The sequence below is a fragment of the Bufo bufo genome, chromosome 9 (genome assembly GCF_905171765.1).
Source record: "Bufo bufo chromosome 9, aBufBuf1.1, whole genome shotgun sequence".
NCBI lineage: Eukaryota > Metazoa > Chordata > Amphibia > Anura > Bufonidae > Bufo > Bufo bufo.
Window position 1 is genome coordinate 20858782 of NC_053397.1, and position 24573 is coordinate 20883354.

General features: G+C 43.9%; 1 protein-coding gene across 4 annotated transcripts in view; it reads left to right on the forward strand.

Moving 5' to 3' along the window:
* PDZRN3 (PDZ domain containing ring finger 3) overlaps nt 1-20998 on the forward strand; it is a 210787-nt gene extending 189789 nt beyond the window's left edge. For all 4 annotated transcript variants that reach the window (XM_040406640.1, XM_040406641.1, XM_040406642.1 and 1 more), the window contains 7 exons: nt 6782-7035; nt 8964-9051; nt 13465-13563; nt 14817-14879; nt 15385-15483; nt 16272-16388; nt 18963-20998. In XM_040406640.1, coding sequence (XP_040262574.1) covers nt 6782-7035; nt 8964-9051; nt 13465-13563; nt 14817-14879; nt 15385-15483; nt 16272-16388; nt 18963-20501 — 2259 coding nt within the window. In that variant the 3' untranslated portion in view covers nt 20502-20998. The remainder of the gene's footprint in view (nt 1-6781; nt 7036-8963; nt 9052-13464; nt 13564-14816; nt 14880-15384; nt 15484-16271; nt 16389-18962) is intronic.
* Nucleotides 20999-24573: the final 3575 nt, after the last annotated feature.

Sequence of the window (24573 nt, forward strand, 5' to 3'; positions counted from 1 at the left end):
GTGACTTTGAACTTGCTCTCATAGCTATCTTGACCTTTAGCTGCTGTGTTGGTTGCAAAGCTAGTTGCTCTTGCATGTCTTATCCCTCTTGCAGGCCTTTCTTTTAAGGATTTTAAGACATAAGATGATGTTACTGGATTACATGCTATCCGTGCTCCTTATTGACAAACTCAGAGAACTCTTTAAAACTTGGGAAGTTCTTGCCTAGATCTAACTGTTCAGTCACATAGCGATTCCATCTAGAAGCCACTTCTTCAGGTAGCTTAGTTAGCATCCTGTGGTTTTCTAGATAGTCGTTCAGTGCTTCCAATCCTTGAACATGTGGGATGGCATTGCTGCATGCTTGCAGGAAGTCACCGTACTCTTGGAGTCTGAAGTGTTCTTTAGGACCTATTTTAGGCCAGTTATTCAGTTTCTCTTTAAAGGCTCTTTGTACTAAGAAAGGATGACCATATCTTGCATAAAATTTTTCGCAAGCTTGCTTGTAGGCTACTTCGTCTCTTCTATAGAAGTTACCTTCAAGAACTTCCTTTGCTTCCCCACCAACAAATCTCTGAAGGTAGAATAATTTGTTAACTGGACTGAAGCAATGATGCTCAATGATCATTTCAAAGCTTGCCTTCCACTCTATGAACTTCAGTACGTCTCCTGAAAATACAGTAGGTTCCGGAACGGGAAGTCTAACTAGGACTGTTATCTGTTGTCCTGCTAGGACAATGGTTGTAACACTCTTCTGAGCATTGCCGTGAAATCTAGGAATAGAATCATCCTTTTCTATTTTCTCACTTAGTTCTGAATTAGGTGAGTCCCTTTCTTTATCTTTTCTGGTAGAGATAGAGGGTAAATTCACACACCTTTTTCCTGACACTGGACTAGGCCTCTTTGTTTTTCTGAGCAGGGCTGGAAGGATAATAACTTATTTCTTCACTACATGCTGGAGATTCCCTTCCATCCTCCTGGGCGCATGAAGGAAAGCAGGAGTCTGTTTCTTCACTTGGTACAGATTTGAACCTATGACTACTCTGATTCATATCCTCTTTGTGTACTCTGAGTCTGGCTTCTATGATCTTAACTTCTTTCTGCCTTTCCAGACTTTTCATATCCAGAATTTTCATCTGTTGGCGCTGTGCCTCCATTTCAGCTTCCATTTGATAGCGCTGTGCCTCGATGGCAGCTTCCATCTCAATTTCTGCTCTCTTGACAGCAAGTTGTTCAGCTAATTCCTTTCTTTTGGCTGAAGTACTTGAGGATTCTGATATCTGGGTGGCACTTCTGCTAGTGAAGTAAGTCACACTTGAGATTGTGGTTCCCCCATAGTCTCTCATAGAAAGCTCGGATAAGAAGAAGGTTTCACAGCAGCATTTCCAGTGTGACTTTTATTGGGGACCAAGAGTGCACACACAAATACACGACGTTTCAGCTAGCCTTTCTCAAGTATACTGGTACAAAATTCATTAAACATATAAATACCCTATTAAGCCCCCCATGTGACAAAATATAGCCAATGAACAGAACATACTACTTAATATCACCTGTGTATTAATTAAAACAGTCTCTGCTACCAATGAGAATGTTGTTTCAAAGTCAAATGTACCTGTTATTCATTAGGCAACATCCAGCTGCATCACCATAATGGTCATACCTGTCGGCGTCTGTCATAGAAAGCTCGTTCATTCTCTTTCTTGCTTTAACTTCATCATAATTAGCTACAGATGAAAGTTCTCTCATGAGCTTTACTAAATCTTTAGTGACTGCAGTACATGTGTCCATGTTTCTTACAATATCCTGGGAAGGTGTCGTAGATGACTGCAGGTTGACATATGCTGCCATAAGCTCTGATTTAGATTCTTCTACCATCTCTACCATCTCTACCATGTCACTCAAGTTCCTTTTTATACTTTCTTGCTTTAGCTTTCTACGAATGTCTTTAATGTATGATTTCCACCTCACCTATCATACATCCGGGAAAACTTTTTCTCTTTTAGTGCTGCTTCTTTCTCCAAAATTTCCAGCATTTTTGGGGTTGGTTTTCTGGCACATGATGAACGTCTTAGTTCATTTGTTTGGGCTAGATTTGTTTGAGGCAAGACTAGTGCTGCATTAGACTCTTCTTGCTCAGACAGGTTCTCTTGCTCTTCACCTTCTACTCTATCTATCTTTGTATCCTCTAACAGTGGCATGGTTATACTAGGCTCAGACATTTTACTTTAAATGCTATAACAATCAATACAAATAATATGATGCCTTTCACTTTAAATGCAATACTGACAAATGCAGAAATAAATGACTTTCACTTTAAATGTAACAGAGTCCGTGTATTACAAACTGTCCTTTGTCCTTTATTCCTGAACACGAAAATGTCACTTTATACCAAAACCTATGTGCAATGATAATTAATAAGGAAAGCTCTGACCTTATTCTGAAGAACAGGAACAAATGTCTGTCTTAAAGGAGATGGTTCTTTTCTTGCTGTGATGCGATGATCTGCGCTGACTTGCGAAGCTCTGTGATGACTTGCGATGCTGTGTGATGACTTGCAATGCGCTGGCTTGGATACGCTGCTTCAGGCTTTGGGCCTAGTGGCGGGAAACTAGCTGGCTGCAGTACGTGGTCTCTCCTTGGATAGCAGTGCGGGCACTCTAGCTCTGGACTTTGGCCTCCCACCATGTGTCTCTTTCTCTCTCTAGGGATCGTAGGAGGGTTGGCGTTCTTTCTTTGACTATTTTGCCTTTGCCGTTCTGCCACTTTAAGAGTCTGCTTCAGTTTGACTAATGCACACTTTCTATGGCCTCTATGGTAGCTCCACTGAGGTGTCTTTGCTTGCTCACTCAGGGATCAGGGTTATATGACATCCAAACATGAAGTCACTGTAAATAACGCTGCTTTTGTCTTTAACACACAAACATAGGAACTGTATTAAGGTTATTGGCAGGTCTAGCTGTATAAACATATAAGCTATGTTAGCAACCTAGGACAGGTCTTAGCTGGCCAGCTACTGAGCACAGTGTAATGCTTCATTTTCCCTGCAGTGGCGCTGCATGGAAATTGAACACTTAGTGCAGGTTTTCCCACAGTTGATCGCTGGAGTACCAACAGCGGGGCACTTTGTGGTCAAACTCTTACAAGATAATGGGGCCCAGCTTCCATGCTCTTGATGTTCTGCAGTAGACAACCCCCACTTAAGATCAGCGGGGCATTTTGTGGTCTAACAGGTATTGTCCAAGGCTGAGAACCTCTTTAAGGTTGCACTGGCCTACCAAAGGATGCCCCGGTGGGCCCAAACTCTCACAAGATAATGGAACCCAGCTTCCATACTCTTGACTCTTGAACCCCAACTGAAGATGACAGTACCAGCACTACATACTTGAAACCTGTAGATACAATTTTCCCCAGGCCTTAGCTTCTATTAAGTACCAGATGTATATATTTGCAGCCTGTAAATATCATTTTCTCTGTTCCTTGGGCTCCATTCATAAAGTAATCCTAAAAACTGTTGTTTATGTCACCCGAGTCAATTTTGTAGTCATCTGCGAAGAGCTACATCATATGTGCCTAAGTACTGAAAGAAGGCTACAGTCTCGATTCCCTACGCATCACCTATAGGCACCACCATAGGTACCTCTATAGGCACCTACTATGCCAAATTAAAAACCTAGATCTGGTTACAAGCTATGGAGGACGTGCAAATGTAATAGGGGTGGATAATGAGTGATTTGGGTAGTGTGACCACACTGTGCAGCTTGGGCCTCCTCAACCGTTGCCACAAGGAACAATTTCCTGGCCATTCACATGGCAATCAGAGCATGTTATACGTCTCTTATGACTAACCGCCGGGGTGTTTCATGTCACCTCGGGGACATTTTTTGGACCTTCAGCTTTCGGCACGGTAAGGACTCGTTACAAGCTACCAGACACTGAAGCTGCAGGGGAAGTCAACCTCCCCAGAGAAGCGATTCTGAGGTTCTAGTTTTCCGAGCCGTGTGACTTCCAGATGATTGAGCAAGTTATTAAAATACGCAAGAATGAAGTAACTCATTACACAGAAACAGCGAGAGCAGAGGTCATGCTCCAAAAACCGGGGACGACGGCAGCAGAGAAAGGACTCTGAAAAACCGCTGTAGACTTTTAATATACTTAATTTAATTTTTCCTTCTCTGCAGTAACAAGATGGTCTGTGGGAGATTAAAGAAATGTGATGGTCTGAGGAGAGCAGCAGAACAAACCTTAGCACGTTCTAATCCGCCGCCTTCCGCAACAGGGGGCGCCCTCTATTATAGTTCTGTCAGTCATTAGAAGCTCTATTATGTCTGCTAAATGGTTGTGTTGTATGACGGTGAGGCTAAGGGTTACATGGGAAAAATGTTATTACTAAATTACATACTCATCTGTCAAGGTGTTAAAACTGTATTTCCGCATTTTCTTAGTTCTTGGTAAGGTGGGTGACAATAAATATGGCTGCTATTATGACCCCCCGTGAGCTTTTCTAGACTACAGAATAGAATATCTACGAATACACCCCTAGATTTCTTTTTACTGCATAGCTAGGCATTTGAAATTGGGTCCCTTTAAGAAACCTGCGTGACACATGGCCGCCATTTTTTTTTTTTCAAGTGACAGCAGGAAGTGAAGACATGTTGGTTGTTAACTTTAAATTAATTTCTTCTTACTTGTTCTATTAATCCCCCCAGTTTTTGAGACGTTCATTCGATCGTGATAGTCAATATGGCTGCTTCCTGTTGTAACTTTCTCTAAAATGGCTGCCACAATATCCCGGAAAACGGGCAATATCTCTGTAAGTTTAAAAAAAACTGAATTACTAGATTTCAGTGACCACTTAAACTTCTGATTTACTAATAGATGGTGTTTAGTGGAAATCCCCTTTAACAGGACTTATGGCTCAGGTGGCTACTATTCACTGGATGATGGCTGTCGCTACTAAAATGGGAAGTAAACTTGTATATATAGGATTTGTCATGTGACCGTTTGCGGAGCTCGGCTTTTGTATGGACGTGGCGATCTTCACAGGCATAATAATTTATGGGGTCGCACTTGCGTTGCATTGGTCCTGTGTACCGGCAGGCTGTGAATGGGCGTTGGTGGTGCTATTTACACATCCCAGTGTATGGCCGCCTTAAAGAAGGTCTCCGTTTTGAGCAATCCCTCTTTGTTAGAAGGACCACTCTTCTAGGACCTCACTTATAATTTGTGGCCGTAAGTGTTTAGTTTTTCTGCAGCGTCACCACAGGGGATATGAAGAATTACGCTGTGCCTATTTAAACCAATGGGTTTTCTGTGTATTGTTGGACAGGCTATGTCCTCCTGAGCGAGAGACTCTCTTGGGAACCACTCTCCACTCTGACCGTTAGATGAGGATCCTGAATAGCGCACACCCCACCCAATTTACTAGGAATTCCCTTATTAGGGTTATGAATTTTTTTTAAGCCATTTAAATTACAGAACTTGTATGCGTTTCCAGAAACAGAGGCACTATCACCCATGAGTTGTGACTGGTACCACAGCATTCAAGCGAATGAAGTTGAGCTGCAACACCAGACACAGCCTATGGAAAAAAACACAAAAGTTCAACTGGAAAACTTTTTCCTAATCTTGGACAAGGCCTGTAATACTTTCAATAAACATAGATATTCCTTTAATACCTTCATGTCCTTGAAGCTGTACTGTGTCTCTCTTTGGGAGGGGAGGGGAGGGGGATGGTGCTGCAGGTAACATTACAACCAGCAGGACAAGCTCTGGGGTTTATAGAACAACAAGTATCTCAGAATATTGATTGCCGCCTCGTCTGTGATAAGAGCGGTTTATTACCTGTAGCTGGAGGCAGTCAATGTGTTCCGCTGCCTGCGTCCTGCGATGAACACTGTTAGAGCGGAGATAACGCAGACACAAAGCTTCAGTCAATTCACAGGACGGAAAAACGTGGGGAAAAAAAAAAGCGAAAATATAATGAGCTCATTAGACCGTCTGCTTAGAGTCATGGCACGTGAATACATGACTCCCTTTGTGAGTAACAGGGTGAAGACATTTTTTGAAAATGTTGTGCTCAATGCGTTTCATTTGAGTCTGAATATAACTCCTATCATATCTCGGGAAGGAGCATAGATTTTATATTCTCTTTATTGTGGGAGGAACTTTTTCCCCTGCTCGTTGTCTCCCCCTGCTGTTTTAAATAATTTATATCCCCTGCCAGGAGGATCATCCGAAAGGAAGTAACAATGGCTCTGAGCGCATTCCTGGCTGAAAAGAGTTGACCTTTTTCTCCAGAAATAGCGCCACTGTTGTCCACAGGTTGTGGCCAGTAAAGAGGTTGTCCGGTTTCCTATACTGATGACTTATCCTCAGGATAGATCATCAATATCAGATCATTGGGGGTCCGACTCCTGGCGCCCCTGTCGGACAGCTGTTTGAAGAGGCTGCAGTGCTCCTGCAAGCAGGTAAACAGTTAAGAGGGCGCAGCAATCGCAGGAGAGCTGTAGTCTCTTCAAACAGCTGATCGCGGGGGGTGACATGAGTCGGACCCCCTCCAATCTGATATTGATGACCTATCCTGAGAGGATGGGTCATCAATATAGGAAACCAGACAACCCCCTTTAAAGAGGTTGAGCTGCAATACCTGGCACAGCCCAAGGACGAGAGTGGCGCTGTTTATGGAATAAGCACGTCTCGCCTTTTCATTCTGGACAGCCCCTTTAAATATTGTGATGTCTTTAACATGGGAAGAAGATGAGAGGAAAGTCCGTTTAATGTTCTTTTATGTTCTCTGCAGGTAAATGGAAAAGACTTATCAAGAGCCACGCATGACCAAGCGGTGGAAGCCTTTAAAACAGCCAAAGAACCAATCGTGGTGCAAGTTCTACGGAGAACCCCTCGCACAAAGATGTACAGCCCCCCCTCCGACACCCCGATGATGGACATGGGGACACAGACTGACATAACCTTCGAGCACATCATGTCTCTGACCAAAATGAACTCTCCGTCTCCGTCAGTGTCTGCTCTGAACCCCTATCTCTTAAATGAAGAGTAAGTGTGAACCCCATAGATCCCTGTTATGTTAGTTTGAAGGTCTGTTGAGAGCTGGGCGGCTACAATTCCGATACTCCGACATCTTTTGGACAGTTGGGCTATATTCACTTACCTGTTCCTTGAGACCATGGGGAAGTCCAAGACCCACGGTAATATTCCCATGATCTTCAATTCCAACCATGTACCCACCAAGTGCCATCCTACCAGGAAAATTCCTGGAAATAGATACTAGAATTATACCGCTCCATCCACTGTAGACTGACCGGGGCCTTTAGGAACCAGACCTGACCACTACACATTGGATGAAGCTGTTCACTTCCGATGCCTGTTGCCCACGCTGGAGCTACTGCAGAATGGTGGTGGTGCTGCGATTTGGACCTGATCTGATAATGATAACCTATCCTCAGTAAAAGTCTAGGAAGAACCCCTTTAAAAACTTTGAGATCTACAACAAAGAGTGTCTCTCTCACTGGAGGACCCAGCTTGTCCATGTTTTACAAGGACAGCCAATTGATTCTAACGAGAATTGTGTAATACTCCATTTCCCCTGCGGTGGAGCTGCAGGAAAACTGCACACTTGCCTGTAGATTACATCTTATTGGATTCTCTTAACAAAAAGGGATTGTCCGAAAAGGACAACCCTTTAAGCACTCTATCCACAGCCTTCCTGGGGCTCCATTGTCCGTAGGTTAAGATACCCTACTTTATGAGCAGGAGTTAACAGTATGACAAAGCTGTAGCTGGACCTCCATTCTCCATCCATATGGATGGGAAAGCTGGGTGACTACCTCCATCTCCCTCATTAGAGCTCCCAGACTTCTGGACATTTGATACGTCCTCTGCTTAGCACAACTGCCTAACAAGACAGAACCGTCATTCAGGGTCTAGGAAAGCTGGATAACAGTCTATATGGCTGCCATTACAGCTCCCACATGGGCACTCAATCGGTGGGGTGTCGGTAGTAATTGGTGACAAACAGTTGGAGGGTTCTTATATTGTACATAGTATTTGGTCTCGGAAACTAAGATTCTCTGCTTTGGGCACAGATATAGTAATGGGGCTACCAAGAGACGTTCACATGATAATTAGAAATGCAGACACAGAGAAAACAAGTGCCACGGGGTGTGTCTGGCGAGTGTGCCACCTGAGAACGGCAATTCCAGCACAGCATGCAGAAGACAAGCTGAGGTGTCACAATCCTGCAAGGTCACCGCCCCCGAGGGACGGATAGAGCTGTCAATGTCAAGACAACTGCTTATTCAGGGCTAGGGTCTGGGGTGGATGGATGGATAGATAGATAGATATGAGATAGATAGATAGATAATAGATAGATAGATAGATAGATAGATAGATAGATAGATAGATAGATAGACGGGAAGGTAGATAGATATGAGATAGATAGATAGATAGATAGATAGATAGATAGACGGGAAGGTAGATAGATATGAGATAGATAGATAGATAGATAGATATAGACGGCAAGGTAGATAGATATGAGGTTGATAGATAAATAGATAGATTTTGGTTTAGATATGAGATGAGATTGCCTGGCACGTTGTAACACTGATTAATATGTTTTTTTAGTTCTGCTTTCATTTACGGTATATTTTGCCTCGTTTGTGATGATGAGCGAGGAATTAATGGCGGTGACCGTCCTCTCTCTGAATGCTCCTCGCACCTTTCTGTTGTATTAATGAAATATTTGCATTTCAAAAACCACCAACCCCAGTTCTGTCCTGAACACAAACAGCACCAAAGACCCGTCCTTATTATCGTCTCGCCATTTAGCAGGCTTTAATTATGAATAATACAGGATTCAGTTTTTGCACTTTTGACAATTTCAATTTGTGCCAATGGGAATAACAGAATAATTGGTCGTTAGCCAGAGAAGGGGCGTGTTCTCAAATCCTCGCTTCTTTTTCCAGGCATTCATCACCTCACGAATATTTTGACCCCAACGACTTCATGGGAGGTTTGCCTCAAGATATTGACAGAGATGAGTTAGAATTGGAGGTATGTTCTTTTGAGATAATTGAACGCTAGTTCTGTACACAAATAGATAATTCCACCACAATCATCACACTGCTGCGGACTGCTATAATCATGGAACAGTTAGCAAGTCCACAATTTTATGAGGATCAGTGAGCTAAATTAGCTAACATTCTGGATAAGTGACTTCTAATCATGTCACGCTGTAGACAGAATTGTATACAGAAGGTGATTACAGAAGCAGGGTTCCTCGTAGGCGGGGCTTTACCTTCCCTTGCCTCCCTTGCTTACAGCTGAAGTAATGAATTACAAAATCAAATGGATACTCTACCCCCTTCACAGTAGAGGGAGACTCCAGTAATATTACCGGGGGTTTAGGTACCTTGGGGGAGATTTACTAGTGTAGGGGAGGAGTCAACAAAGAACCAATCAGCTCTCATGTCTCAAACCCTCTTTTAAAAATTAAAACATGAGCCTGATTGGTTGCTATAGGAAACTAATGTTGAACTTTTTTTTTTTGCTCTACTCAAACAGTTAAAAGGGTTGTCTCATTCCAGCAGCCCTTGTCCATATGCCCTATTAGGGTATGCATTCTTCTTGCTGTCAGTGAATGGAAATATTTTTTTTTTTATATTCATAGACTGAAAATATGCGCTCATCATATGCTGAGAGTGCTCGCTGGTGTGCTACTTTGTGAGCAACACAGGATCAGGAGACATTTCAGAATTTCCGTTCACTGACAGCTAGCAGAGATCTTGAAAACGATGAATAATTGGAACAAAAATTATATTCAAAAGGTGCAGAACTTTTCACGATACAATGAATAACTGCTTTAAGTGTCAAGTAGAAACATCATTGATGTCACCGTACGCCAGGCGGGAGAGGTGACCAGTTACAGCAGCTGTCAGACCACGTTCTCCATCAATTATTCACATGAATTTGTTTTACGTCTGTCGGGCTTCTCGCCATCCCTTGTGCCGAATGACATCTTGTACATCGTATTCCTTGATTAAAATAGCGCTAATTTGTATTGATTTGTAATAAGAGGCAGAACCTTACAGGGGAGGGGCGAGCAAATACAAGACCATTTACCAGCACTCTCCAAAAGTGACAGGGGGGCCGCTTCTGTGACCGCTAGCAAAGATGTCACATTTAAATATTTTCCCCATTAGGGAGCCAAGATCACCCCCCTGCCTTATGTCCATGGGTTGGAGGAAGGGCTGACATCTGGCCCAGCGAAAGGATCCTGTCAATGCCACTTCCTTAATTAGCTGACAGAGAATCCTTAATACATGGCCTACTTATCCTGGGCGGGCAGGCGGGCGGGGGGCTGAGGACATAACCTGATGTTAATGCGGTCACTGCCCACCACTGAGGAGCCCCTCTGTACTGCACCGAGCATCTGTACGGCAGGGTCAGCCAATAGGTCCAGGCTTACATTCTCATCATGTGGCAAAGGGCTGAAGGGTATCTTATATCAAGGGTCTTTAAGATAGATAGATAGATAGATAGATAGATAGATAGATAGATAGATAGATAGATAGATAGATAGATAATAGAAAGAAAGATAGATATGGGATTTAGATAGATAGATAGATAGATAGATAGATAATAGAAAGAAAGATAGATATGGGATTTAGATAGATAGATAGATAGATAGATAGATAGAATCAATTAAAAAATATATATAAAAAAGAAAAGAAAAGGAGGTGCACACCCGTAGGTCTGACAACGTCCCATAAATACAAAAAATAGAAATCAGGCAGCACTCCCATGAAAAACAGACATGTTTATTCACCCGCTGGAAGTGTGACGTATAGGCCCCTTTCACACGGACGAGTATTCCGCGCGGATGCGATGCGTGAGTTGAACGCATTGCACCCGCACTGAATCCTGACCCATTCACTTCTATGGGGCTGTGCACACGAGCGGTGATTTTCACGCATCACTTGTGCGTTGCGTGAAAATCGCAGCATGCTCCTCTTTGTGCGTTTTTCACGTAACGCAGGCCCCATAGAAATAAATGGGGTTGCGTGAAAATCGCAAGCAAGTGCGGATGCGGTGCGATTTTCATGCACGGTTGCTAGGAGACGATCGGGATGGGGACCCGATCATTATTATTTTTCCTTATAACATGGTTATAAGGGAAAATAATCGCATTCTGAATACAGAATGCATAGTAAAATAGGGCTGGAGGGGTTAAAAAATAAAATAAAAATTAAACTCACCTTAATCCACTTGATCGCGCAGCCGGCATCTCTTCTGTCTCCTTCTTTGCTGATTGCAGGAAAAGGATCTGTGGTGACGTCACTCCGGTCATCACATGGTCCGTCACATGATCTTTTACCATGGTGATGGATCATGTGATGGACCATGTGATGACCGGAGTGACGTCACCACAGGTCCTTTTCCTGCACACAGCAAAGAAGAAGACAGAAGAGATGCCGGCTGCGCGAACAAGTGGATTAAGGTGAGTTAAATTATATATTATTTTTTTTTAACCCCTCCAGCCCTATTGTACTAAGCTTTCTGTATTCAGAATGCTATTATTTTCCCTTATAACCATGTTATAAGGAAAAATAATACAATCTACAGAACACCGATCCCAAGCCCGAACTTCTGTGAAGAAGTTCGGGTTTGGGTACCAAACATGCGCGATTTTTCTCACGCGAGTGTAAAACGCATTACAATGTTTTGCACTCGCGCGGAAAAATCGTGCATGTTCCCGCAACGCACCCGCAACGCCCGTGTGAAAGAGGCCATAGAGCCGGAACATCGTGCTGCCAGCATAGGTGAATAAACACCTCTATTTTTTTGGGGAGATTTCTGTTTTTTTGGGGAGATAGATAGATAGATAGATATGAGATGATAGATAGATAGATAGATATGAGATGGATAGATAGATAGATAGATAGAGAGAGAGAGAGAGAGAGATAGATAGATAGATAGATAGATAGATAGATAGATAGATAGATAGATATGAGATACATAGATAGATAGATAGATAGATAGATAGATAGATGATAGATAGATAGATAGATATGAGATAGATAGATAGATAGATAGATAGATAGATATGAGATAGATAGATAGATAGATAGATAGGAGATACATATATGGATGGATAGATAGATAGATAGATAGATAGATAGATAGATAGGAGATACATATATGGATGGATAGATAGATAGATAGATAGATAGGAGATACATATATGGATGGATAGATAGATAGATAGGAGATACATATATGGATAGATAGATAGATAGATAGATAGATAGATAGATAGATAGATAGGAGATACATATATGGATAGATGGGTATTAGACAGACATGAGAGCTATAGATAGATTGCGGACATTTCCAGTACAATTTATTTCCGCAGGACAAGCATTCGTCTAATAAACTGCCGCCATAATGCCCCCCTCCTCCCGGTCCCTGGTGTCAGTGGCGGGGAGCAGATGATGTGACGGTGTCTTTTGTGTTTTCCGGACTTTGTAGTAAACGTTCCTTTCATGAAAGATCAATAAATGGTCTTTTTTCTACTTTCTGTAGAATGTCTCAGTATTGACAGGCGGCGTCATTGATCGCTCTGATGTTAAATCACTGCGAGCTCAGTAAGTTAAGAAGTCGTTTTCCAGGGAAATGAAAAGTGATCTGGGACATCCATTACCAGAATGACACGCCGCCAGGGGAAGGGAGTACCGATGTAGCAGAGCAGAATTTGTCATTTAGAGCAGTTGAAGCCGCACTCAATGTGGTTTGGGAGTTAAGATAATGTAGCAGGTTTATAAAATAGAGTGGTGTCATGGGTAGTGCCAAGTGACAAACTCAGTCCTGCAATATCTGATGAACGTAGCTCTTCATTGTCCGAAAACCTCACCCCTGCATTGTCTCCAAAGACTCATCTCTCCCACATCTAAGAAATATTCACATCCAGCTCTCCTGGATGTGACAAACTAAGCTCTGCTATATGCGGCAAACCCATCTATTCCTGATCCAAAATATACATTTCTGTTAAATTAGAAAAACTCAGCACTGCATTGCCTGACAAACTCGGCTCTCCTACATCTCACACATCTGACAAACACAGCTTTCCTACATTGAAAATACTCAGCTCTGCATTGCTAAGTAAGCTCGGCTCTGCATTATCGGGAAAACTCAGCTCTCCTACATTTTAAAAACAAAACCTTCAGCCGTGCCTGATTTGAGACTTAGCCCTCCTACGTAAGAAATCTCAGCTCTGCTTCATCTGAAATGCGCAGCACAGCCACATTGTATTGTCTAACAATAATTCAAACCCGCACTATGTAAAAAATTAATTACTATAAAAAAAAAAGAAGCTCTCCCTCATCTGAAACACCCCTTTTACATCTGACAAACTCCTCTCTGCTACATCTGCATGTCCTCACAGTTGCCCTGCTGTCTCCCCTTTAGGAAATAGACTTGTACAGACTGAACAGCCAGGATAAGCTGGGGCTGACGGTGTGCTACAGGACGGATGACGAGGACGACATGGGGATTTACGTCAGTGAGGTAAGACCCGGGGGATTACTGTAAGGAGTAGTATCAGGCGGCTTTCTATACATCGTCACCCCCGGGGGCGCCACAATAAGGATCAAACGTGAACATCTCCAATTATTTCAGACTGGGCCCGGCCCATATCATACATGATGAAAGTGTTAAAGGGGATTAAAAAATCACCCCAATACCAGTTTTATGGCCCCGAGATCCGAGACCACATCCTGTCATTGTCTGGGCAAGATTCTGCATTTGATGACTAAAACATTCCCCTTAAAGGGGGTATTACGGCATTCATTTATTTTTGCATAGAGTTGAGTTGCAATACCAAATATAGCCTGTGGGGGGGAAAAATGAAAACATTCTGGACAACCCCTTTAAGACTTAAAGGGAACCTGTTAAATTGAAAATTCTATCTGATCTGCAGGCGGCATGTTATAGAGCATGAGGAGCTAAGCAGATTTATGTGTAGTTTTATGAGAAAATGTTCTGTATAGCTTTTTATTCATGATTCTAAATCTCTGCCTATTCTGGGCTTAGGAGTCCGGTGGGCGGTCCTAAGGCAGTCGATTAATAGGTAGGACCACCCACCGGACTGCTAAGCCCAGAATAAGAAAATTACAAATTGCACTGAATCTTTTCCCACCAACCTATATATCAATCTGCTCAGCTCCTCCTGTTCTATAACACGATGCATGCAGATCAGATCGAATTTTTAATCTGAAAGGTTCCCTTTAAGACAACCCTCCAGTCAGCAGCTCGAAATGATACGTAAATCAGTTCCTGTAGGGGATGACCACCAGCTAGGTATTGTCCTTCTTGGCCTGCTTTCTGGCTCGGCTCCACTGGGGCAGATCACTGACAACAGCTTAGCTCCAGCAAGTATGAGGGTAGGCCTCATGCACACGACCGTGGTGTGTTTTGCGGTCCGCAAATCGCGGATCCGCAAAACACGGATGGCGTCCGTACGTGTTCCGCAATTTGCCACGGAACGGATGCGGACCAAAACAACGGCCGTGTGCATGAGGCCGTAGTCAGATGGTTCAGGCTGCAGCAGAGCAGAGACTTGTGAGACACGTGCCGCAGACACTGGCGGTTATGGGTGACCACTCTGCCGTGGCCAGGATTTTGAGATGCAGGGTTAGGGGCAGCAGTCTTACTATGGGTCTGGAATTGCCTTTCAGAGGTGCGGGAAAGCGGAGTGCCTCTATGTGTATTACTATGTAACGGCATTCTGTGCACTCACCACGTGTGTGTCTTCTTTGTAGATCGATCCTAACAGCATTGCCGCTAAAGATGGACGAATCAGAGAAGGAGATCGGATAATACAGGTGAGTCCATGGCAGGGGATCGGGTAGCAGCTGGATCGGTTCTCTCCAAGGCAGACTCCGCCTCCACAGCAGAGACATGGGGCTTAAAGGGGAAGTCTATTTTAGGGGCCCTTAGCCCACCTTTGGCCTCTAGGTTGTGAGAAACTATGCAGACTCCCTACTCCAGGGGAAATGGTCAAGGCCATGGAAAGGGGTGGAGGGGAAAACATACCAGGCACCAAAACGGAGGCGGGGGAATTGGTCGAAGCCGGGGGAAAGGGGTCGAGGAGGAAGCATACCAGGCACCATAATGGGGGTTTATTTTGATTTCCACCTTCCTAGTCTATGTACACCGCTGGTCATTGTACAATAAAAAAGTTTTGCAATTTGCTAATACACCTAGCCTTTTAATTTCACACCATTTTCAAGATCTGCGCTTGCTGTCAGTGATGAAAAAAAAAACTTGCTTATCAGCTATGTCAAGGAACCCTAGAAGACCTCTGAATGATTGTCTCTTGACTTATAGATTAACGGCATCGATGTTCACAACCATGAAGAAGCCGTCGCCCTTCTCACCAGTGAAGACACCAATGTTTTCTTATTAGTGGCCCGGCCAGAACTACAGGTAGGTACCACTTTAAAAAAAAAAAAGTTTAAAGGGGTATTCCAAAGATAAGCCATAAATGTCTACTATGGGGGGGTCTGATATCTGCCCCCTGTCTGCACCACTTTGTCTCCTCTCTGATGTCATCTGTGCCACAAGCAGCAGCAGTGTGGGGAAACATGGGCACCCCGGGGCATGTAGACTTTTGCAACCTTTTCTATTGCTCCAATAAATATAAACTAAGGAACAAAGCAACTTTGAAAAAAAAAAACGTGACTGCAGGATCAGACTACACAGGTTGTGTTTGTAGTCTGTAACCATGGAGACGCATAGGTCTACCATGGAGCTGTAGATTTTTTTGAAGAGCCTTAGCAAAGTTGCTTCATTGTTTTTTTTTAGCTTGCATCCACTGCAGCAGTAAAACAAGCGGTTGCAAAAGTCTACACGCCCTTTAAGAGACATGCTCCCCAATGTTTTTCCTCTTTGCTGTCATCTGTGGCCGTTTTAAAGAAATAAAAATAGGCGCGCGTGATATTAGAAAGCTAATGGATTGTAGATAATGCAGGTAGTACTGCAAAATTCCAATAGTCCGGAAAGTCTGACGTGTCGTATAGGACCCCTGGGCTAGCACAATCCTAAATTTTCAGGACTATAATCTATACTCCTGTATTGTCTGGTAATCCAGCAGCGCAGATTCCGGATTATCGGAAGGCTGCTAAAACCTGCGCAGATTCGTGTAATAGGGAAGGGCTGATGGTTTTCCCAGTATTGTTCCCATGACAACACGTTCTGGTGTCATCTCTTCCCAGCTGGATGAAGGATGGATGGACGACGACAGAAATGATTTCCTGGATGATTTACACATGGACATGCTGGAGGAGCAGCACCACCAAGCAATGCAATTTACAGCCAGCATGCTCCAGCAGGTACTCCGTCAACATCTCCTGTCCGATCTGATATTCCCATTCCCGGCTTCCATTAAACGGATTAAACTAACCGGCCGCTGTAATGAATAGATGAGGTTATGAACAGCGGGGGAGGGGAGGGGTGTCAGAATTTTACATTAAAGACCCACAGGGGAGAGGATGATAAATTTTGCGCTGAAAACGTTCCATTATTTTCACTGGATGCGTTTAAGATAACCGACTGACAGCTCGGAAAGATCCGGCCGCCGGAGAGATTTGTGGTATTTGTGTGGGGAAGAATGAAATATATATTTTTTCTTTAAATTCTAAAAAGTTCTAGTTGCTAAATAATCCAGTTAGGACTCATCAGGGCAGGAAAGAAACGTCTATGGAAGATACACAGATGTAGATTAGAAAAAAAAAGACCTTTTAGAGAGAGCGCCACCCTTGTGCATAGGTTGGGTCTAGTATTGCAGCTTAACCCTATGCAAGTGAATTACGGTAGATAGGATTGGGTTCAAGCCATATAGGAGGAAGAGGTGCATCATGAATGCATCTTAAAATCTCTATTAAAACCGCGTCTTCTGCTTTAATTATGGAAATAGTCTTCTACCGTTTTGCATATGCAGACCTATGCATCGCCATGGTTACTCCCCCTTGTGTCGTCTGATCCTGCAGTCTGTTCTATCTGCATGGTAGTCTACAGGCAAATAGGAGCTGCAATACCAAACATAGCCTAGGGTCTAGAGTGGCGCTGTTTCGGCAGAAAAACAAAGTTGGCCTTTCAAAGGGGTTGTCCAGAGTTGAAAAAAACCCGAAAAAAACCCGAAAAAAACATGGCTGCTTTTTTTCCAAATACAGTGCCATGGGTTGTATATGGCCTGGCAGTTCGGCTCTATTGAAGGGATTGGGACTGAGCTGTAATGCCACAGATGACCTGCGGACAGGGGTGGAGCTGGTTTTGGAAGAAAGCAGCTGCCGGGGTCATCTCAAACTATAACGGGAATGGCTCAAAGAGTGTGTGGAGAATTTAGAATAAAATTGCTTGACTGCTAATCCCTCCTGTAAATTTAGGTGCATTCACACAACTGCGCCCCGGATGCCACCAATTTGTGGAACGGAATGGGTGGCCCATTTTAGAAATGCTTAGGACATGCACTGTATTTTTGGGCGGCGCCGCGGAACGGAGCTACGGATGCGGACGGCACACGGTGTGCTGTCCGCATCTTTTGCTGCCCCCATTGAAATGAATGGGTCTGCACCGGTTCTGCAGAATTGCGGGCCCAGAAACACAGTTGTGTGAATGTAGCCTTAAAGTGGTATTCCGAGATTTGTAACTGATGACCTATCTCCTAGATAGGTCATCAGTATTAGATCGTGGGGGTCCGACACCTGGGACCCCGCCGATCAGTTGTTTGAGAAATGTCTGTGAAGGTTCTCATTTATCCAGGTCATGGTACATCTGTAAAGAATAAAACAAGGCAACTGGACTTACTGTAGATTTCTTGAAAACGTTTCACTCGTTGGAAGAACGAGTGACACGTTTTCAAGAAATCTACAGTAAGTCCAGTTGCCTTGATTTATTCTTTACAGATATAGTTGTTTGAGAAGGCACCGGCGCTCGCAGTAGCTCCACGGCCTTCTCGAGCTCACCAAGCACAGCGCCGTCCATTGTATAGTGGCTGTGCTTGGTACTGCAGCTCAGCCCCATTGCACCTAGGCCATGTGAGTGATGTCCATGACGTCACATGACCAAGGCAAAGCCGCAAGAAGGACTACGATGAGCGCTGGTGCCTTCTCAAACATCTAATCGTCGGGGGTCCTGGGTGTCAGACCCCGACCCATCATATAATGATGACCTATCCAAATGAAAGAAATTTGGAAAATCTCTTTAAGGCCTCATGCACACGGCCGTTGTTTGGGTCCGCATCCGAGCCGCCGTTTTGGCGGCTCGGGTGCGGCCCAATTCACTTCAATCCGTTCCGTGGCCCCGCAAAAAAAAATATAACATGTCCTATTCTTGTCCGCGCTTTGCGGACAAGAATAGGCCTTTATATTGAAGGCTATCCGTGCCGTTCCGCAAATTGCAGGTCATGTGCATGAGGCCTTAGGAAATGCCAAAAATACTACATGGCTAAGGCTATGTTCACGTCTGTGTTGGAGGCTTCATCTTATTTGACAAGAAAATGAACACAGCATGTAGGACTCTTCTACCCTCAAAATCATAGACCCCCCCAAATAAGGCCCATTGGACCATTAGTATCCATGGTGTGATGGACCCCACCACTGTTTCTATGGAAACCACAACAAAGCCTCTTCACACACTGCCGTTTTCTAGTTTTCCAGCTGACTATAGTTTACAGCTTCAGACTTTTGTCAGTTGCCTCCACATTGCTGTCCAGCAGAACAGCGACTAGTCAACCTCTACTACATTTTTGGATCTATGTAGATCATATATAACATTTTGTTAGGGAATTGCCTAGATTTTTGGTGTGTTACCTCTGCCTTCAGAGCATCATCATACCATACTTCTCTAAATTTTGATAAATAATGAATGAATCCATTTTGACCAATTTTTTTGTTGTGTATTTTTAGAAAAAACTTGACGAAGATGGAGGAACCACAGACACGGCAACCATATTATCCAACCAGATTGAGAAGGACAGCGGCATTGGGCGCACGGACGAAAGCACTCGCAACGATGAGAGTTCGGAGCAGGACGATCACACAACGTCCTCAAATACTCTTGGCAGTCAGAAGAAACTCATGTACAGTCAGGACACTTTGGGGAGCGGAGACATGCAGTTCAGCAACGAGTCCTTCATATCTGCAGATTGCACGGATGCTGACTTCTTGGGCATCCCCATGGATGAGTGCGAGAGATTCCGAGAGCTCCTCGAACTCAAGTGCCAGGTGCAAAGCTCTTCGCAACGCAGTAGATATTACCAAACCAGCACCATGGAGACCAATCGGAGCGACCAGGAGAGTGTAGACCGGGAACTGGAGATGTTGAACGAAGAGTTGCACAGCATCGAGCTTGAGTGTTTGAACATTGTACGGGCACACAAAATGCAGCAGCTAAAAGAGCAATACAGAGAGTCCTGGATGCTACACAATAGCGGTTTCCGAAATTACAACACTAGTATCGATGTCCGCCGCCACGAACTTTCCGATATCACCGAACTGCCAGAAAAGTCAGACAAGGACAGCTCAAGTGCCTACAACACCGGGGAAAGCTGTCGTAGCACCCCCCTGACTTTAGAGATTTCCCCTGACAACTCATTACGTAGGACAGCCGACGCTGCCAACTGCCCAGGTGTCGAGGGGGCAGCGGGTAGTGCCGTTTACAATGCAGCCCAGAAGAATATGAGATCAAGTGGAGAGAGTCGAGAGTCCAGCCCGGCCAGACACCTCCAACAGGCCAAAGACTCCGACCCAAGCAAACCCACGGAAGTCAAAGACAAAAAAGCCATCGAGGTAGGCAAAAGCCTCTCAGAGAAGCAATCTAACTCCTTTGCGCCACCGTTTCGGCACTCCCCTTATAAACACGCCCACATCCCCGCCCACGCTCAGCACTATCAAAGCTACATGCAGCTTATCCAACAAAAATCTGCGGTAGAGTACGCCCAAAGCCAAATGAGTTTGGTCAGCATGTGTAAAGACTTTCAGAACACGGCAGAAACCAGGATGGAATGGAAAGTGAAGGTACGGAGCGATGGGACGCGTTACATCACGAAACGACCAGTCCGAGACAAGTTGTTGAGAGAACGTGCCATCAAGATCAAGGAAGAGAGGAGCGGCATGACGACGGACGACGACGCCATTAGCGAGATGAAAATGGGACGTTATTGGAGCAAAGAGGAACGGAAGCAACATCTCCGCAAGGCTTCAGAGCAGAAGAAAAGAAGAGAGTTCATGATGCAGAGCAGGCTGGATTGTCTCAAGGAGAAACAGACGGCCGAAGACAACAAGGAGGTCAACATCATCGACCTCAGCCACAAAAAGATGATGAAGAAGCGCAACAAAAAGGTTTTTGACAACTGGATGACAATACAAGAACTGTTAACACACGGTGCGAGGTCTCCCGATGGTACGAGGGTCTACAACTCCCTGCTCTCCGTCACAACTGTATAAATTGTCCAAATGAATGTTTTTGGGCTTCTTTTTTTTTTTTTTGTATATAACAAACTACCGCTGTGGTAGAATTCCCGCCTCGTTCAATGTGGCAAATGTTTTTGTTTTGTAAATATAAGATAATGACGGTCACTGTTAATAGTTTTTTTTCTTCTTTTTTATGAAAAATTATTTCACATCTTACAATTGGACTTATGTATATAACCAACGCGCCGCTGGGTCATTAAAGTGGAGCTCCACCTTTGATAAACCATGTCAAACCTGACAACTTCATCATACATTTTCCACAACTTTTTTGTTTTATTTTTTGTTGGGTCGATGGTGTTAAGAATTTTATTTGTCTTTCTCTGATTTGAGTATTGTATCTGATTTGAGTTTTTAATATTGAGGACCTAATCTTCAGGATAGGTCATCAATATCTGATCGGTGGGGGTTCGATTCCCGGCACGCACGCTCATCAGCTGCGGCGCTGCAGTGAGAGTTGCAGCCTCCTCACAGCTTACCAAACACAGTGCCTTCCATTGTATAGTGGCTGCGTTTGGTATTGCAGCCCATTCACTTGAATGGGACTGAGCTACACATAGGCCATGTGAACTATGACATCACTGGCCTAGGAGGAGGCTGCAGTGCTCATGGAGCACCGCAGCCTCTTTAAACAGTAGGGCGTTGGACCCCTACCGATCAGATATTGGTGAGCTATCCTGAAGATAGGTTATCATCAATATTTAAACTTTAAAGGGGCTTCCTTAAAATTTTTAAAGGGGTTCCACTTGTAGGACTCCCCGCTGCAAGGAGAATGGATGTCTCCTGCTCCCAAGAGGAAGGGACCACAAATATTAGCAGCTCTCTATTGTTCTTAATGGGAGTTGTCAAACATTTGGCAAGGGATCAGCAACCTCTGGCACTCCAGCTGTGATGAAACTATGACTCCCAGCATGCACACTTGCTTAGCTGTTCTCAGAACTCCCATAGAAGTGAATGGAGCATGCTGAGAGTTGTAGTTTTACAACAGCTGGAGTTCCGGAAGTTGTTGACTCCTGTATGCTCAATCACCATCACCCCTTGCTAGTGACACATTGCCCCACCATAGATGTGCCAGATGCCCCCTCATTACTGCCATATAGCGCACCATTACTTCCTACTTGCCCCTCCTCCATCTGTGTTCAATTCTCCTCTTCTCTAAATGAAAAAAAATGATAAAACAATGTTAATTAAAGGCAGTGTTTCACTTTAATGGTAACCAATGGATGAACTGAAGCCAGTGCCAGGTCAGACTTTGCAGTATTTCTTTTTATCTCAAGTACATTTTCTTTCCATGACGTTGTTATTAAACCCGTGATTGCCAAATAATCCTTTATGACATATGTACTACATGTTAACCTTTACTCGTAATGAACACAAAGCTTTTTCTTGCCTGAAGACACAGACGCAACTGCCGATATAAAACTGATATTTTATAAAACTGTATTTTGTGATATTACTTTGCTGTTGTGTTTTATATAACCAACCTTTATTTATCCATATCTACAATGACAGGATGTCAGCGTAAGCCAGCAGTCGACCGGAGACAGGAATTTTATGTATCCATTCTAATCAAGAAGGAGATTTTTATAAGAAATGGTTTTGTTATTTCGCCCCATTCTTGACCACGGACAAGAACGGGAGGCACTGTGTAATTTCTTTTTTTTTCAGGATTCATTTGTACTGAAATTTTCAAAAAATGTAATTTCATAAAATCGCAAATGGTTGCAAACATGGCAATGTAAGAAAATAAATTATTGTTTTGTATCCACAAAAGTCTAAAATTGTCAGTTTTTGTTTAGGACATTTGAATCCCGAAAATCAGGACATGCCCCCAAAATAGCTACTTTTATAAACTCTGCCCCTTTTGTGATGCGGTTGGCCAGGATTGTGTCAACAAAACTGGGACTTTTGACAAGTGTGCAGAAGCAACATTTGCTGGAATTTGTCTGGGCTGTTGCCTAGTAACAGTCCATGAATTTGCAGCAAACCCCTGAGGAGCTGGTGCAGAGGATAGGAGTGGTAGTGGCCCTGATGAGATGTTGTGTCATGGCGTACTCCCTCAGGTCATGGCTCCCTGGGGATTGGTGCCGTGGAAAGGTGATTTAAAGAATCAGGCCAGAAGTAATAGTATCACAGTCTTCCTTTATTTAGCACAAAATATAACTTGTGGCACATCGAGCAGTGCAGTTTCAGTCATTAGGTGATGAGGTATGGTGGCTGCTTAAGTGGCAGTTAAATGGCAATTGAAGGCACTTGTGCATATAGGTTTCCAGTTTCCATGGTATGATACAGGTCTTGTGTTTCCAGTTTCCATGGTATTATACAGGTCTTGTGTTTCCAGTTTCCATGGTATGATACAGTTCTTGTGTTTCCAGTTTCCATGGTAGGATACAGGTCTTGTGTTTCCAGTTTCCATGGTATGATACAGGTCTTAAGCTGGACTGGCCTGGAAGAGGTCTAGGTGATGGGTGTCTGAGCTGTAGTCCCTCACCTGCAGCAGGGTATGTAAAGCTGTGATTTCATTGATCGCTGTGCTGCCTAGGGACCTCTAAGGGAACCTTGTGCATGTGCAAGTGCACCAGATTCACAGAGGTTCCTGCTGAGTGCTTCCCCCTACATTGACAGGTGACCATCATTGGGACAAGGGGCGGTCCATATGGCGCAACCTTTCCGTATTCCAAGAAATATGAAGTCCAACATGGTGGGTTTGTACCCAAAGAGAAAATGCCAAAGGGAGTTGGGAGGCCCCCAAAATGACAGAATCTGCCAACTTCACTGTCTATGGGCAACTCAGGACCTTGATTTATTTTTTGAACTTTAGCTTGCTAACTGTTTTCTGCTTCGCTGCCAGGTGTGAATGTGCCGTCATCCGCTCACACCTCTGTGATAACACATTTCATAACTCCTCTGTTATTGTGAGAAGTTTTCCCTCATCTTAATGAGCTCCGAGGAGAATCAACTCATTTTACACTTAATTTCCTTCCTGCAGAAGTCATCTTGCATGGTACGTGGCACCCAAAGAATAAGCACAAAAGAATTAATTTCTACCATAATGGTTTTACTGGAGGCAGATCCTATAAGAAAACGAATGAAAAATCAATTTACACTACAGATTCATTAGACAATTACTCACTTCTCTAATATACGGCCATTCTTAATGGAACCATTAGTATGCATTGGGTTTTTGCAGGATTCTTCAGTATACAGTCTGTCCGCCCACACGTCTAAGTTTGTGTTTGAATTTCCACGTTTCATTGCGCTCTTTGTTTACCACCAAAAATATTCATCACCTAGGTGACAAATAATGGATGGAGGGGGGGGGGGGGGGGCAAACACTGGCACCCTGCAAACCCCAAGAACAAGGGATGCCTCATTCCCCTATCTAAATGCAGCAGTAGTGCAAGTCGATCTGCTTCTCCATTCACTTCTAATTCCAGTATCTATGGCGGTCTTGGGCAGAGAAGGGTTAATGTAAGGACTCCTGGTGATCCTGAGCAGTGAAGGGGTTAAAGGGGTTCTTTTAAATTTAACCAGTGATGCACTATTATATCCTATGTATTTCCCCCCCTGAATCTGTACGCCACAAGAGCATATTACAGCTATCTTACCAAAAGTATTATTGTCAGCTTCAGATTCTGAAGGGGTATGTTAAACCTATATTTGGCTTGTATACCCATACAAAACAATCGGGGGGAAGATTTGCACTGCACATTGTTGAAACCGTGTTCTTAGACTGTTGGTAGTACTACAACCCTCATTTTGCACTATAGTAAAGAGAGTCATTGATGCTGTTAAATCTGGTCTGGTTACTGACCCCTGCACCGTTCGCCGGCCATTGCACTCTCTACACACCCTGCCTTGCACCTTTGCAAACACTTAACATTAACAGCACCCCAACTATCATCAGACAGGAGCCCTAAGACCAGGGTGTGCCCCGAGGGAAGATGGGGTGCGCCCCCCTATCACTGCATGCCCCCTAGAGAGCAATGGTGTGGGGAAAGCCACTGCAATAGACTTTCTGCAGCCAGAGCCACTACCACTCCCATTC